This window comes from Azolla caroliniana, unplaced genomic scaffold (assembly GCF_043228905.1).
Source record: "Azolla caroliniana isolate FFs.n. ecotype wild unplaced genomic scaffold, voAzoCaro1.0.p SCAF_20, whole genome shotgun sequence".
Lineage (NCBI taxonomy): Eukaryota > Viridiplantae > Streptophyta > Polypodiopsida > Salviniales > Salviniaceae > Azolla > Azolla caroliniana.
Genome location: NW_028230455.1, coordinates 11,362,390 through 11,375,845, shown reverse-complemented (window position 1 = coordinate 11,375,845; position 13,456 = coordinate 11,362,390). Strand labels below are relative to the sequence as shown.

Below are 13,456 nucleotides of genomic sequence, written 5' to 3'. Positions count from 1 at the left end.
CAGTTTGAGTTCTACAAAGATATCAAAAGAACTAAATACATATATCATGGGTTGCCATCCTCATGTGAACATATAGCCCAATTAAAATATCATCTCATACAACATCCTTTCCTTCAGCTTTTTCTGGGTTTGACAAACACAACCATTCAAAGTTCCAACTCGGATTTTTGTTCACATTTCTGTATTATGTGCACTTTGTATTCATTCAGAAAATAAAACATCAACTTCTTCATATTTCTGTATTATGTGCACTTTGTATTCATTCAGATAATAAAACATCAACTTCTTCACAATTCTGTATTATGTGCAGTTTGTATTCATTCAGATAATAAATCTTCATCTTCGTCTCACTATAACATCCTTTATATTTACAAGAATCAGCTCATACAAGGAATGAAGACAAAGTTTAAGCATGCACTCTATTGGTCAAAATTTTGTCCCGTAATGTAGCATACAATCTGCTGTAGTCTTTGCTTGTCTCTGGTAAACAACCTTTGTACAGGAGAGCCATTCTAGAAAGCAAATAAAAATACATATTAGACATTTTGGAAGGCGGAATAAACACAAGGCGAGGATTCGTAACAAAAATCTCTTACCATAAGAAACATAAACATTGGTACAGAGCGCACACTGTAAAAGCTTGCAAGTTCCTGTGGTGAAGTGGATAACAAAAATTAAACCATTGTTGCCTTCAAATGCCGCAACCAGAAACAAAGATTTTTCTACCCTGTCTATAGTATTTATTCATTTAAGTACCCATTAACTGCCCATCTATCAGCCACATTTACAATTTATTTTTGATTCTGCTGTCCTAAAATCTCTATCTAAGCCATGAAAGTAAATGAAAGGGTTTGCAAAAAACAATTGTGAAATTATGGTATGAAGAATGACAGAACCATCAATGCATCACACCTACACATATCCCAATGAGGCATTTACCCTCATAGTTTGGGGCATTTACAAGTTCCAAGGTCAAATTCTCATAGCTTGGGGTACAAAGCAATTGATTTTACGGAAAAGATATATAATCGAGGCTCAAACCAAAAAACCCTCGCATGTGTAGAGTTTACAAATGTAAGATATAATAGCACTTATTTTCGACAGCTCAAAGAGTAGCTGGGAGCTTCTTGCTCCACTTGATCACAACACCCTAATACAGCTGCTGTCCACTAACATTACAAGATCATAGCTTTGTATGTTCCAATATTTTGAATTCAGACAGACTAGTTTGTCTTTCACTACTCTGGCTACGTGTTCTAATACTACTTGAAAATCCCACACCTGCAACTTTAATCATTCCATGTCCCCGTGTGACTGGAAGAAATAAGATATTAGTTAAGTTCGCATTATAATTAGGAAGGGATGATGTCTAAAAAAGAGTCCTCATCTAAGTCTCCATGTCCAAATCCCAAAAAGTCTTCACTAGCTATGCATACTTCCAGATTTTAAAAAATAAAAGTGCATAAAAAAGATCACATGAATAAATGAAGAAGATTACTTTCAAAGGTCAAAACAAGGCAGAATTTCTTAGACAACTTCAGAAAATTTTCAACATCAGGTTGCTAACAAAGACACAGGACAGAAATTTTCATACTGACCGTCAACTCATCATATTCATCTCGAACATTGTGTTTCACATAAACAATTTTGCTCATCTCATCAATAGAACAATTTTCTTCACAGCCCTGAATTGACATCATTTAGAAGTTAAACTTTAATTGCAGCATGCACAAAATAAAAACTTTGAAAATCAAACCCAAAATCTTGAGTCTCCCATGTTTAGATTTAATAATGAAATGCAAAGATTACAAACCTTTTTACATAATCTGATAACTTGGGGCAATAGGTATTTACATGCGCCACAAGAGGGGCTATAAAAATCAACCATGACCTAGCAGCAAAACAATAACTTTATCATAACACCACAATAGAAAAAAATTTAACAAAATTTTGAATAAAAATATATAAATATATATGCATTTATGCACATTGATCTTATCAATCATGGCACGTGGATGCAATTTATCAAGTTGGAACCTCTTGCTAAAAATATAAAAACTAGATGTAGCCTTCATATGATATTTGATGTCGGATGAGAAATTCTTTACACAAACACAAGAAATTGCAGCCGTATCTCTACATACAACTAACTTCAAACCAAGAGTTTCCACACCAATCCAGAAGTGAAAATTCTGAGATATCTAAACCTCGGGAACCAAAGAATCTAGATATCTAAGCACTTAAGATTCTGAGACTAAATCGATTGAAACTTGTGCCTTAGAAAATTCTCCAACATGTACCACTCCAAGATAGACAGAGATCTCCACAGTGACAGAAGCACCTTCAGTGCTAGGTGATAATGGCCTTTATTTGTTGATGACAAGAGTGGAGTGGCTGTGGTCCAAATGGTCATGGCAAATGCGCATGCCACATTGCTAGCCTATTGTAACCCCTTTTGAGTGTCTTGATCAAGACCCCAATTGTGTAGTCCTTGATTGACATGTAACATGAAAAAGAGTGATGGACCTAAAGAAAGTCATAATGGTTCTTTATTGATCAACTGTTGAAGGAACACTAATCAGTGGAGGGAACAGCCATCTTAATGGCTGAAAATGCCAAAAACGGTTACCATCTTTCAAGGATATAAGTGGAGTAGCGTTCCACAAAGTAAGAAACTAATCACACTGCGCAGCTTTAGCTTCTGAATCTCCATTAACACAATCCAATTGTCCTTTTAAAGTATGGATCATATCCAGCCAAATATTATGTACTATTTCAACTGGTGAGGCTCTAACTTGATGAAAAATAAGAGAGCAAACAAGCCTTCCAGATGTAGTATATAGTGGTACTACTCAATAACTCCCATAATGGTTGCATCTCCTTCTTTCTTCCTAAAAACTGCATGGACACTAAAGGAAGTACATGAACTATTCCGGAATAAGTGCTAAAACAATGGTCCATAGACTCAGCATCATGTGAAAAATAGAGCAGATAAGTGATGTCCAAACCACCATGCCCCATGTGAATACCAATGGGGGAAGAATTAGCAAATATCCTTAGGAGACGTTTTCATACCAATTGAGACTCAAGGTAGTCCCATAGACAATGTTTTTGAGATTCAGCTTGTAAATGACAGCGAGCACAATTAGAGGATATGCCCATCTTGTGCAGCCATGTGCCTACAACCAAGGCTCGATGCACAAGAAGCCACTGCAAATGAAGTATTTTTCATGGTTGTTTTCTTTCCCATAGGTTAACCCAAAACTTAGCAAGAAACTTTGGAGTAATACCTTGTTGGCTCCAGTATTGAAATGCAGTTGCTAAAACATCCCGTACCCTATGTTTAGTTATATTTACTCTCGTTTGTTGTTCTCATTGACAACACAACAATTTTAAGATATAATCTTTTGTGCGGTCTTATAGGTCATTTTTGGTATCTTTAAAAGAGTTTAATATTGCTTTCTTTGTCATTCACCTACACCTAGTTTGTCTAGGTCTCTGCTCCTTTCAACTAGTATTAGAGCTATTAGGTTACCTCACATGTACAAGATTTCCTGTCAACTGGTAATAGAAATCTTAGGTTTCCTCGCATGGACAAGGTTTTATATGTTAGAATACACTCAATGATCACCTCTAATAACTAACTTAGATAACATGTTGAATTGCACTTTTAAATGGCCTTCATACAAGGAGACTCTATTGATGCATTCTTGCTTGAATGTGGATGAGGTAATTTTATGATCATAAATGGTTGTGAAATAATCTCTCCCATAGTTTTTGGGATGGGGAGGGTATCAGGGCATTGCTCCAATGCCCTAGAGACCCCCACCATGGTAGAGCTTAGCTCACAATCATCTACATTAACAACATGACCTCCTCGGCAATCAAGCCAAAATGCGCCAATACCTTCTCCTCATATAGGGACCATTCAAAAGTGGAAGACAACAAGTAATTTTAGTAAGTCAGTTATCAGAGGTGATCATTGTATATATTCTAACACCTCGTTCAAACACAATCAAAAGAAAAAAAAAGATTTACAAAGTGATCAATGGAGAGATACCAATTGATTTGCTTCTTCTGCTGCATCTAGGATTTTCTCGAACTCATTATAATTGTGAACTTCACGCACACAATCGAGAGGACATGCCCGATTTGCTTCTTCTTCTCGTGCCTCAGACTCCTACCATACTGAAATGTTGTTCAGTTAATCTAGCATATATTGGAAAACATGTTACGCGTTTAAACAAGAATAGTTTCACATACTATCACATGAAAACATGAAACCAATCATAGGAATGCAAGATCAAACTGCAGATATTTTCATGAAATCATTACAAAAATTTCACAAAGTTAAGTTCAATGCTTAAACAAAGTAAGAAAAAGTTCCAGAAATTATGTTGACTGCTTCACAATGAACATACATTTCACATGGAAGCTTTACATTATCAGTTAATCCAACCTACAACATCAAATTTCATCAAATCAGAAGGAAATGTTTTAAATGCCATGTTCAGTATCTGAACAAAGATGAAAAATTAGATGATAAAGAAAACTTCACAATTTCTGAAGGCAAATACTATGCCGAGGTTCTCAAGATGGAAGGAGAATTAAAAGACATACAACTTCATCAGTGTTCTAGATTGGAAAATATGAGAATTAAGAGACAACATTGCGACTGGTAGGAAAATCAACTTTGATTCACATGGCCAGGATGATGTTGGTTAGAATTTCGTTGTATAATGGATACTAGCTATCAATCATTAATTGTCAACCTGACCCTCCTGCAAAAGGAGATATGCTATCTCATAGTGAAACTCGAAACTTGTGCCTCTTTTTGCAATGAAGCATCAAACTCCTACAAATTCAAGCGTTTGATTCCTTTGGGCCACTAAAAGGAAAACCAACTAAAAGTATATTGAATGTTACTAGTGTCATTAGTTATGGCACGATAAATCTGAGTTTGTAAAGAAAAAGAAGGCTAATGAATCTTGTTCCAAAAACTCTGTTCAACCATCTACCATTCTATCACTCATCAGCACCACATCGGATGGCACACTCCTAGTTTTTGTTGGGAATAAAGGGCCATCGTGCCTTTTATTAGTGCACGAGCGTGAACGCACTCGTAGCACATTTTTTACTTGTATATACATAATATCTAAAAACCAAAAAAAAAAGTGGTACACTCTTTGTACCCAAGACAGTGTGCATCTCTCTCTCTCTCTCCAGAATTCTTTTTGAGAGAGGAAAAGGTGGAATACACACGCTCCTACACATACCTAGGAGTAACATTTACAGGACCTAGGTTCTCCTTACAGGAGGCCGCTTGTGCCCAACTTTCTCGTGGATATGCAGCCCTGGGTGCTCTCGAAAGACAATGTGCACATTTGCAATTCCAAGAGCCACGGACTAAGCTGTGGTTGTTTGATAAACTTGTCACACCAACTCTTCTCTATGGAGTAGAGACATGGGGACCGAGTCTTAACAAGGCAAATCATTGGAAAGATTTAGAGAGACCTTTAGTGTCAATGATTGCTCGCATGATAAGGAGCAAAGCATCGGTGCCCCATGATATAATCCGGGCAGAGATGGGAGCAGCACATATAATAACCGAGGCATTGTTCCGATCAGTGACATTTATCCAACGTCTTTGGGAGCTCCCTAAACGAAGGTACCCAAGGTTGGCACTTATGTCATCAACACAATTGGCTGAAAATGGAGACACTCATTGTTGGTATGCTGAAATGCAACAATGGTTCGAGTCACATGGCATGAGTATAAATGCACTACCCCCGTTCCAATATAGCTTGGACTGTCCCCATCTCAATATGACCAAAGTGGAAAAGAATAGAGTGATCCGAACTGATATTATTAACTTGGAAAACAAGATAACATGGATCAGCCCCAAAATAGCACTTGGTACAAAGATGGCCCACTATAAGACACACTTCTTACATACATCGGAGGATGGATTTGTCATAAGGCCACCTTATATGGACATACATCTATCCTATGCGCTGCGTAGTGTGATAGGGCAGCTGCGAACCTCATCACATCAGCTACAGATTGAGGTGGGCAGATATACACGACTACTTCTAGAAGAGAGAATTTGCCAATTGTGTCATCAAGGAGTGGAATCTGAAGAACACTATGTTTGTCATTGTAGTGTCTTTTATGAAATCAGAGGGAGATACCATTGCCTCTTTAAACAAGGCTTTGGCCCACTACGCAAGGTAATGGAATATGAGGACCAAAGATGCCTAGGACTTTTCTTGCTCGAGCTCAAGAGACATCGGGAAAAGTTGTTGAAGACTACAGCCACACAAGCTCATCCACAAAGAACAATCACAACTTTCTTTAGCTCCATCACTCCTAATGCTAGAAGTCAACCCCAGGATACAGAAATGGGATCTAGACCAGGATATAACAAAGGGGTTACGATTGATCGGGCAATGGCAATTTGCCGTGCACGTAGGCCCCGGCCCCATGGACCACGACCTCGACACCCTTGTCATCGACAAATAAAAGCCATTATCTCCCACCATCGTAGGTGCTTCCTAAAGGTAAAGAGGGATGTTTGACGGATCAGCTATTGGGAGATTACGTTCAGCAAACAGGACTGTAGTAGAGATGAGAGTAGAGACACACAGATCTTTGGTGTACCCAACCGCCTTGATTGGTACACAAGAAAAAAGAAGGTTATTATATTAGTTAACCTTACATAGAAAGTGGTGTGTTCACATTATAAAAGGAGGTGTCCTGTCCAAGTGAACAATGTGTTCACATATACGAATAATTACCTAATTTGTGAACTACGGGCCTTTACACCTAACACTTCCCTCGCTTCGGAGACATTTCCATTCTGGATCGACCTATGATAGAGATCTTTCGAAGACAAAAGCTACAATACACCTAACTTGAGAATCTCGCATGTGCCAAAAACCAGATTCTCTCGTCTCTTTTCTTTTCATCCTATTTACTTTTATATTTACTGTGTAATATTTACTTTATTTTGATTTGTTCTCAAAGACGAGAAAACATTTAAGATGTAATCTCTTATTCGGTCTTATAGGCCATTTTGGCCTCTTAAAAGACGTTAATACATCTTTCTTTCTTTCTTTCTCCCTTTGTCTCTCACTCGGACTTTCTCCCTCTCTGGTTGACCTAAACCTTAATCCTTGTGCTGCCCTTCAAACTGGTATCAGGGCAGAGCAGGTTAGAGCAAGTCACGTTTTTCTCCAAAGCAGGTCTTTTTTTTTTCTTTGCAGAGCAGGTCACGTTTTCTATAGAGCAAGTCTCTTTTCTGCAGAGAGTCTCTTTTCTGTAGAGTAGATCACATTCTGACCTTGTACAGCAGAAACATCTAGTAGGCTTTGACAATGCATGTACAACAGATATTGCCTCTGAAAATTTATTTGCAGATCTGAAATTTGAAATTTTCTATTTTCAGTGTGGTTATGTATTGTTGGTTGGTACTTGTTTGTACCTTAGTTCACTTGTGTGAGAGTCTAGGCTTGGTTTTTTTTGCTTAAGTTTTGGTCCTCCTTTTGGGCTAAGAAATCATGACTAGCAATAGTGACAGTAGCCACCTTATGCACATCAAGAAGCTTGAGGGTGCACATTACTTTACAGTATGGAAAAAGTAGTGTTGCAGAAGAAGCATGCAAAGCCTATTAAAGTCAAAGGGGTAAAGCCTATAGATATAGACCAAGATGATCCGAGTGAGTTCAATTCCATTTTCAGCCAGCTGATTGCCTTGAAATTCATCATTGATGATGAGTTTTAAGGCCACGTTTTTACTTTGCACCTTGCCAGAAAGTTGGGATACTTTCAGGACTGCTGTGAGCAATTCAAATGTGATGTTTCTTTATGCCGATGTAGAGAGTTCTCTACTCATGGAAGAGATGAGTCGACATAACAATGCATCCAATAAGTCCTCTAGTGCGTTTTATACTAGCGGTAGGTCACAACAAAGAGGAAAACGTGATTGTTTCAAATGGAAGAAAGAGAAAGGAAAGGGCAAGAAGATAGATGATTGCATAGAAGAAAAGAGAGACATTCAACCAAGGAAAGGCAATACTAAAATTGAAGAGGTGAATGTAGTCACTCATAACAGTGATAGTGGAAATTATGTACTCTTTGTCTCTTCATGCCATAGAGAACATGCTTTACTTGCAGATATGGATGGTGACATGCACACTTGGATACTCGATCCCGGTGCTTCTTTTCAAGTCACCCCTCATCGTGAGTGGTTTTCAGATTACGCGGGGGGTCGACATGGTGTTGTCCATCTTGGGGACAACTATGCATGTGAAATTGCAGGTATTGGCACTGTGCAATTACAGTTTCAGCATGGTTTTGCTTTCACACTTCAGCATGTACGGCATGTACCTTAGCTCAAGAAGAGTTTGATTAGCATAGGACAGCTAGATGACGATGGATTTCACATCACCTTTGGTGATGGGAAATGGAAGATTTGTAAGGGATCTAGGGTTATTGCCAAGGATAGTAAAAGTGATACTTTGTATCCTCTCCATGTATCTAGTGTGAGTGACCATGTTGTTGCCATAACCGAGCAGCCAAGTGTTTCTTTGTGGCATGGCCGGTTGGGACGCATGAGTGAAACTGGTATAAAGTACTTTCTCGTTTGGGTTACTTGCCTTGTCTTCGTTATGCTGATTGTGAGCATTGTGATCATTGCATTTATGGTAAACATATACAAACATCTCTTAAAAGGTCTCTTTCGCTGAAGTCTTCCCCCTTGAGTTAGTACATTCAGATGTATGTCAGATGCCAGGGCTATCATTAGGGGGAAAGAAATACTTAGTCACTTTTGTCAATGATGCTACACGGAAGGTATGGGTTTACCCTATTCGTAGCAAGGATGAAGTGCTCGACAAGTTTCGAACATTCTTGGCATTAGTTGAGAATCAAATTGATAAGACACTTAAGTGTCTTCGCTCTAACAATGGTGGGGAATGTGTCCAAGGCTTTTCAAGCATTTTGTGACAGCAAAGGGATAAAGAGGGAACTCACTGCCCCTTATAATCCACCCCAAAATGGAGTTGCAGAGCGTATGAATCAGACTATTCAAGATAAGGTCCGTACTATGCTGTCTCATGTTGTGTTACCCCATGGTTTTTGGGCAGAGGCTGTTATGACAGCTGTTCACTTGATTAATCGGTCACCTAATAGGTCTTTGGGAGGGGGAATATCCCAAGAAGTGTGGTCGGGCAAGCCACCTTCATATGCTCACTTGAGAGTGTTTGGCTGTGAGGCTTTTGTGCACATTTGTAAAGAAGAACGCAATAAACTTGAGCCAAAGTCCTGCAAATGTATTTTCCTAGGATACGGCGACGAGGGTGAAATGGGGTATAGATTGTGGGATACCGAGAAAAGAAAAATAGTACGCAGCAATGATGTTATCTTCCGGGAAAATCGCATGCATAAACAACCCGAAAAGACCAAGTAAGTACATAGGGTTGTATTCCAAGAAGATAAACCTTTTAGACAGAAAAATGTGCCCGCTGTACAGCAGCAAACACTTGCTGTAAACTTACCTGCAAATGCAGAAAATGAGGCTGGAAATGATCAGCCAGCCTTTGTCAATAATGATGAGCCACCAAATGTGCAGGAACGGCTAGAACAGGAAGCTGTTAATGCTGATTTGCAGGCTGAAATGCCTGGACAGCAAGTTGAAAATGATGATTTGCAGGCTCAACAGCTACCAAACAATGAGCATTGGGTTAGGAGATTGTCTCCAGTTACTAGACAGCCTGACAGATTTGTTCCTGATGCAAACAGTGTGACTGATTATGTCATGGTGACTGATTATGGGGAACTGGCTTGCTTAAAGGAAGCAATGGACAGACTGGACAATAAGAAATGGTATAAAGCCATGTTGTCAGAGATGGAATCTCTTGAGAAAAATGACACTTGGGATTTGATGCAGTTGCCTAAAGGGCAGAAAACACTTCCATGCAAATGGGTTTATAAAATGAAGGTCATTTCTGATTCCTCGCCAAAGTACAAAGCAAGATTGGTTGCAAAAGGATACAAGCAGGAATATGGAGTTGATTTTGATGAGATCTTCTCTCCTGTAGTTAAGATGACTACATTAAGAACCATTTTGGGCCTAGTTACAGTTGAAGATACGGAGCTCATACAGATGGATGTGAAGACTGCCTTTTTACATGGCGATCTGCATGAAGACATATATATGCAGCAGCCTGAAGGTTTTGTGGCTAAAGGCAAAGAGAAGATGGTTTGTAAGCTCAAAAGGAGTTTGTATGGATTGAAACAAGCACCAAGAGAATGGTATCATAAATGTGATACATTTATGCAATCTCAAGGTTTTCGTAGAAGTCAAGTGGACCACTGCTTGTACACCAAGAAGGCAGGAGATGGCAGCCTGATTATCTTGGTTTTGTATGTTGATGATATGTTGATTGCTGGCAATGATGTTCATGACACAAAGGACTTGTGCATTTGCTTTGGAAAGTAAAAGGCATCTGTCGTTGGTTTTACGGATGCGGACAATGCTGGTCACACGGACTGCAGAAAGTCTACTCTGGGTATGTGTTTACTTTCACAAGAGGAACGGTCTCTTGGATCTGCAGACTACAAAAGCGTGTTGCATTGAGTACTACAGAGACAGAGTATGTTGCTGCCACTGAAGCATGCAAGGAGGCTTTATGGTTTTCATATCTAGTGAGAGATCTTGGCATTATAAAGTTACCTATTCTTCATTGTGACAGCCAAAGTGCTATCATGCTAGCTCGGAATACTGTCTTTCATGCAAAGACGGAGCACATACAGGTGAAGTATCACTTCATCAGAGATGTACTTGACAGCAAGAACATTGAGCTTGTCAAAGTACATACAAATAGTAATCCTGCAGATCCTCTCACGAAGGGTCTTCCAGCTGAGCGATTTGCTCATTGCCAACAGATGATGGGAGTTGGATAGATGTATGTAGTTCAGTTTTGTACATACTTGGACTTAGCTGACTTCTTCTTTTTTTCTCATGGCACATTGCCTATAGGTGGGAGGTTGTTGGGAATAAAGGGCCATCGTGCCTTTTATTAGTGCATGAGTTTGAACGCACTCGTAGCACATTTTTGACTTGTATATAAATAATATCTAAAAACCCCCAAAAAAAGGTGGTACACTCTTTGTACCCAAGATAGTGTGCATCTCTCCCTCTCTACTTGACCTAAACCCTAATCCTCGTGCTTCCCTTCAGTTTCTATCCATCACGTTCTACATTCCACACAAGCCAGTGGCTGGATTGTAGATTTTGGAGCCACTAAACATACAACATCCATTCAACATTTATTTTCCTCTTTCTCGTTCATGTCATCAGTTTCGCATGATTGGTGACCATCATCGTATTCCAATAATTGGGCTTGGACGCAATCCAATGTTTCATTCGTCTGATTATATCATAGTTGTCCTTGTGCCCAGCCTCCCTTTCAATTTCTTTTCTTAGATGCTGACAGTTTCTACATACTTTTAGTGGCAGCAATGTCTATATTTCAAATGCTGCCTCAGATGTTTATCCCACTACAGCACTGTGTCACACAAAATGTCTACAATCTTGGAGACTTTGGCCACAAACTTGGGAACATCATCCACAACCTCAATATCTCAAAAAGTTAAATCCATTGTTGCCCATCATGGGACTTGTTAGCAATCCTATCACAACCCTTTTGATCTAGAACATCCAATGAGGGACATCCTGAGGACACACATCAACTTTAGCTTTTAATCTGTTTATAGACTGCTTACTAATTTATGATGAGCTATAATCTTGTCAATTTTATACATCTGTAAAAATGTTTTGGTGTCATCGGTCAATTTGGCCTTTCATACATGAGAATGCAAATAAGGAGAATTTACCAATATACCATTATAACTATCAAAGCTTACCAAACCTTATTAAAACTTTGCTAAGTACCAAGATCATTCATTTTATTCACAATTAATTAGTGCAAACTTTACCATAATTAATCAGTAACTAACAAACTATTATTTCATGAAAAGCATACTTAATACTAATGGATTAAAGCTTAATGGCTAATGATATATGGGAATCAAAGTTTAATTATTTTGGTTTGCCAATAATAATACTTTGCAAGAGGTTACGCTGCATTAATGAATGGTTAGCTAAGTTAATTTGGATATTAATTATTCTTTGCATAAATAATAACATATTGACAGTGACTATTAAATCTTGCAATAAATGGATGGTAATTTGGTAAACTTCAAAATTTAAATGGCTTTTCAGTAAATTCCAATAACTATAAGTCGAAGCAAAACTTTTTCTTCTTCTTCTCAAACTCAAAAACTTTGAAACGCCCCTAAGTTTTTCTCCTAAATACCCTTGGTGAAATCCAGAATGAGGGAATTGGTTTATGAATCGACCATATAATTGCTCAAAATAGTTCACAGATTGGAGTTTAACCATAAAAACTCAGGCTAGTTTCGGAGGTTCCCTTTATTTGGTAGATTTCCCCCTCTAAGAAAACAGTCGTGAAAAGAAATGGAATCAGCACGTTCATATTAATTAACTAACCGATTGATTCCGGAGCAAATCCTCGAAATATTGGTGTCGATCGATTTGAATTCCTGCAGATATGCGCACCCGAGGATGAGGAGGACGACGAAGACGAGTGGTAAGAATAGGAGCAGCGAGACACAGTTTTCTTTTGTTTTGCAAGTGATTGGTCATGTCGAGAGGAGAGAATCGAAGAGTACATAGAAACCCTGATTTGCAGGCCATGGCTGTTGTGTGAGAAAGAAAGAAAGAAAGATATATTCATAGTATGAACCATGCGTGCATTCGCATTCGGGAATGTTTTTATCATTCGAGAATGGTAAACACCCTCGTGAAATATGGTAAATACCATACTTTTGTATTCATTATTTATTATAAGGTAAAAAACATTTTAACTTGTAGGGATCGGCAACGGTTCGGTTTAGGCTTAGCCGGTTTAGCCTGATCCAAGCCAAACCAGGTAAGCCTAAACCGTTTACGGGATCCCAAACCTAAGCCAAACCGAACCGAACCGGTTTGGTAAACGGCTTGGAAACCGATTTCCAAACCGGTTTGGAAACTTCCCTACCTCCCTCTCTCTCTCAGATGATCCACTATATACTATATACTATATACTATACATTGTACAAGCTCTCCCTCCCACTCTCTCTCTCACGTTTGTGGTCTCGACTCTCTCCCTCTCTCTCCCTCTCCCCCCTCTGTGTAGTCTCTCTCCTTGTCTGTGTTTCCCCTTGTCTATTCTCTCCACTCTCCCTCCCTCTCTCTCATTCTCTCTCTCCCCCCTCTCTAAAGTTTATCAACGGCTTAAACGGTTTGGCGAGGCTCAAGCCAAGCCGAGTCGAGCTCAAACCGTTAAGGCAAGTTCAAGCCTAAACCGAGCCGAGCTGCTAAGTCGCTTTA

The 13,456-nt window shown here is 39.0% G+C and overlaps 1 protein-coding gene across 1 annotated transcript; it reads right to left on the bottom strand.

The window, feature by feature from the left end:
* Nucleotides 1-212: 212 nt before the first annotated feature.
* Nucleotides 213-12,806, bottom strand: LOC147851015 (thioredoxin-like 4, chloroplastic). The gene is made up of 6 exons (XM_087335467.1): nt 12,575-12,806; nt 4,061-4,180; nt 1,814-1,891; nt 1,599-1,685; nt 597-650; nt 213-512 (listed from the first exon to the last, which is right to left on the bottom strand). Exons 1-6 carry the CDS (start codon nt 12,779-12,781, stop codon nt 420-422), a joined length of 639 nt encoding a protein of 212 aa, XP_087191593.1. The 5' UTR covers nt 12,782-12,806; the 3' UTR covers nt 213-419.
* Between the last annotated feature and the right edge of the window lie 650 nt (nt 12,807-13,456).

Coding starts and splice junctions, on each gene's coding strand:
- LOC147851015 (XM_087335467.1), bottom strand. CDS start 12,781: ATGGCCTGCAAATCAGGGTTTCTATGTACTCTTCGATTCTCTCCTCTC. Junction 1,686..1,813: donor TTATCAGATTATGTAAAAAG/GTTTGTAATCTT, acceptor ATGTCAATTCAG/GGCTGTGAAGAAAATTGTTC. Junction 651..1,598: donor ATGAATATGATGAGTTGACG/GTCAGTATGAAA, acceptor ACTTCACCACAG/GAACTTGCAAGCTTTTACAG.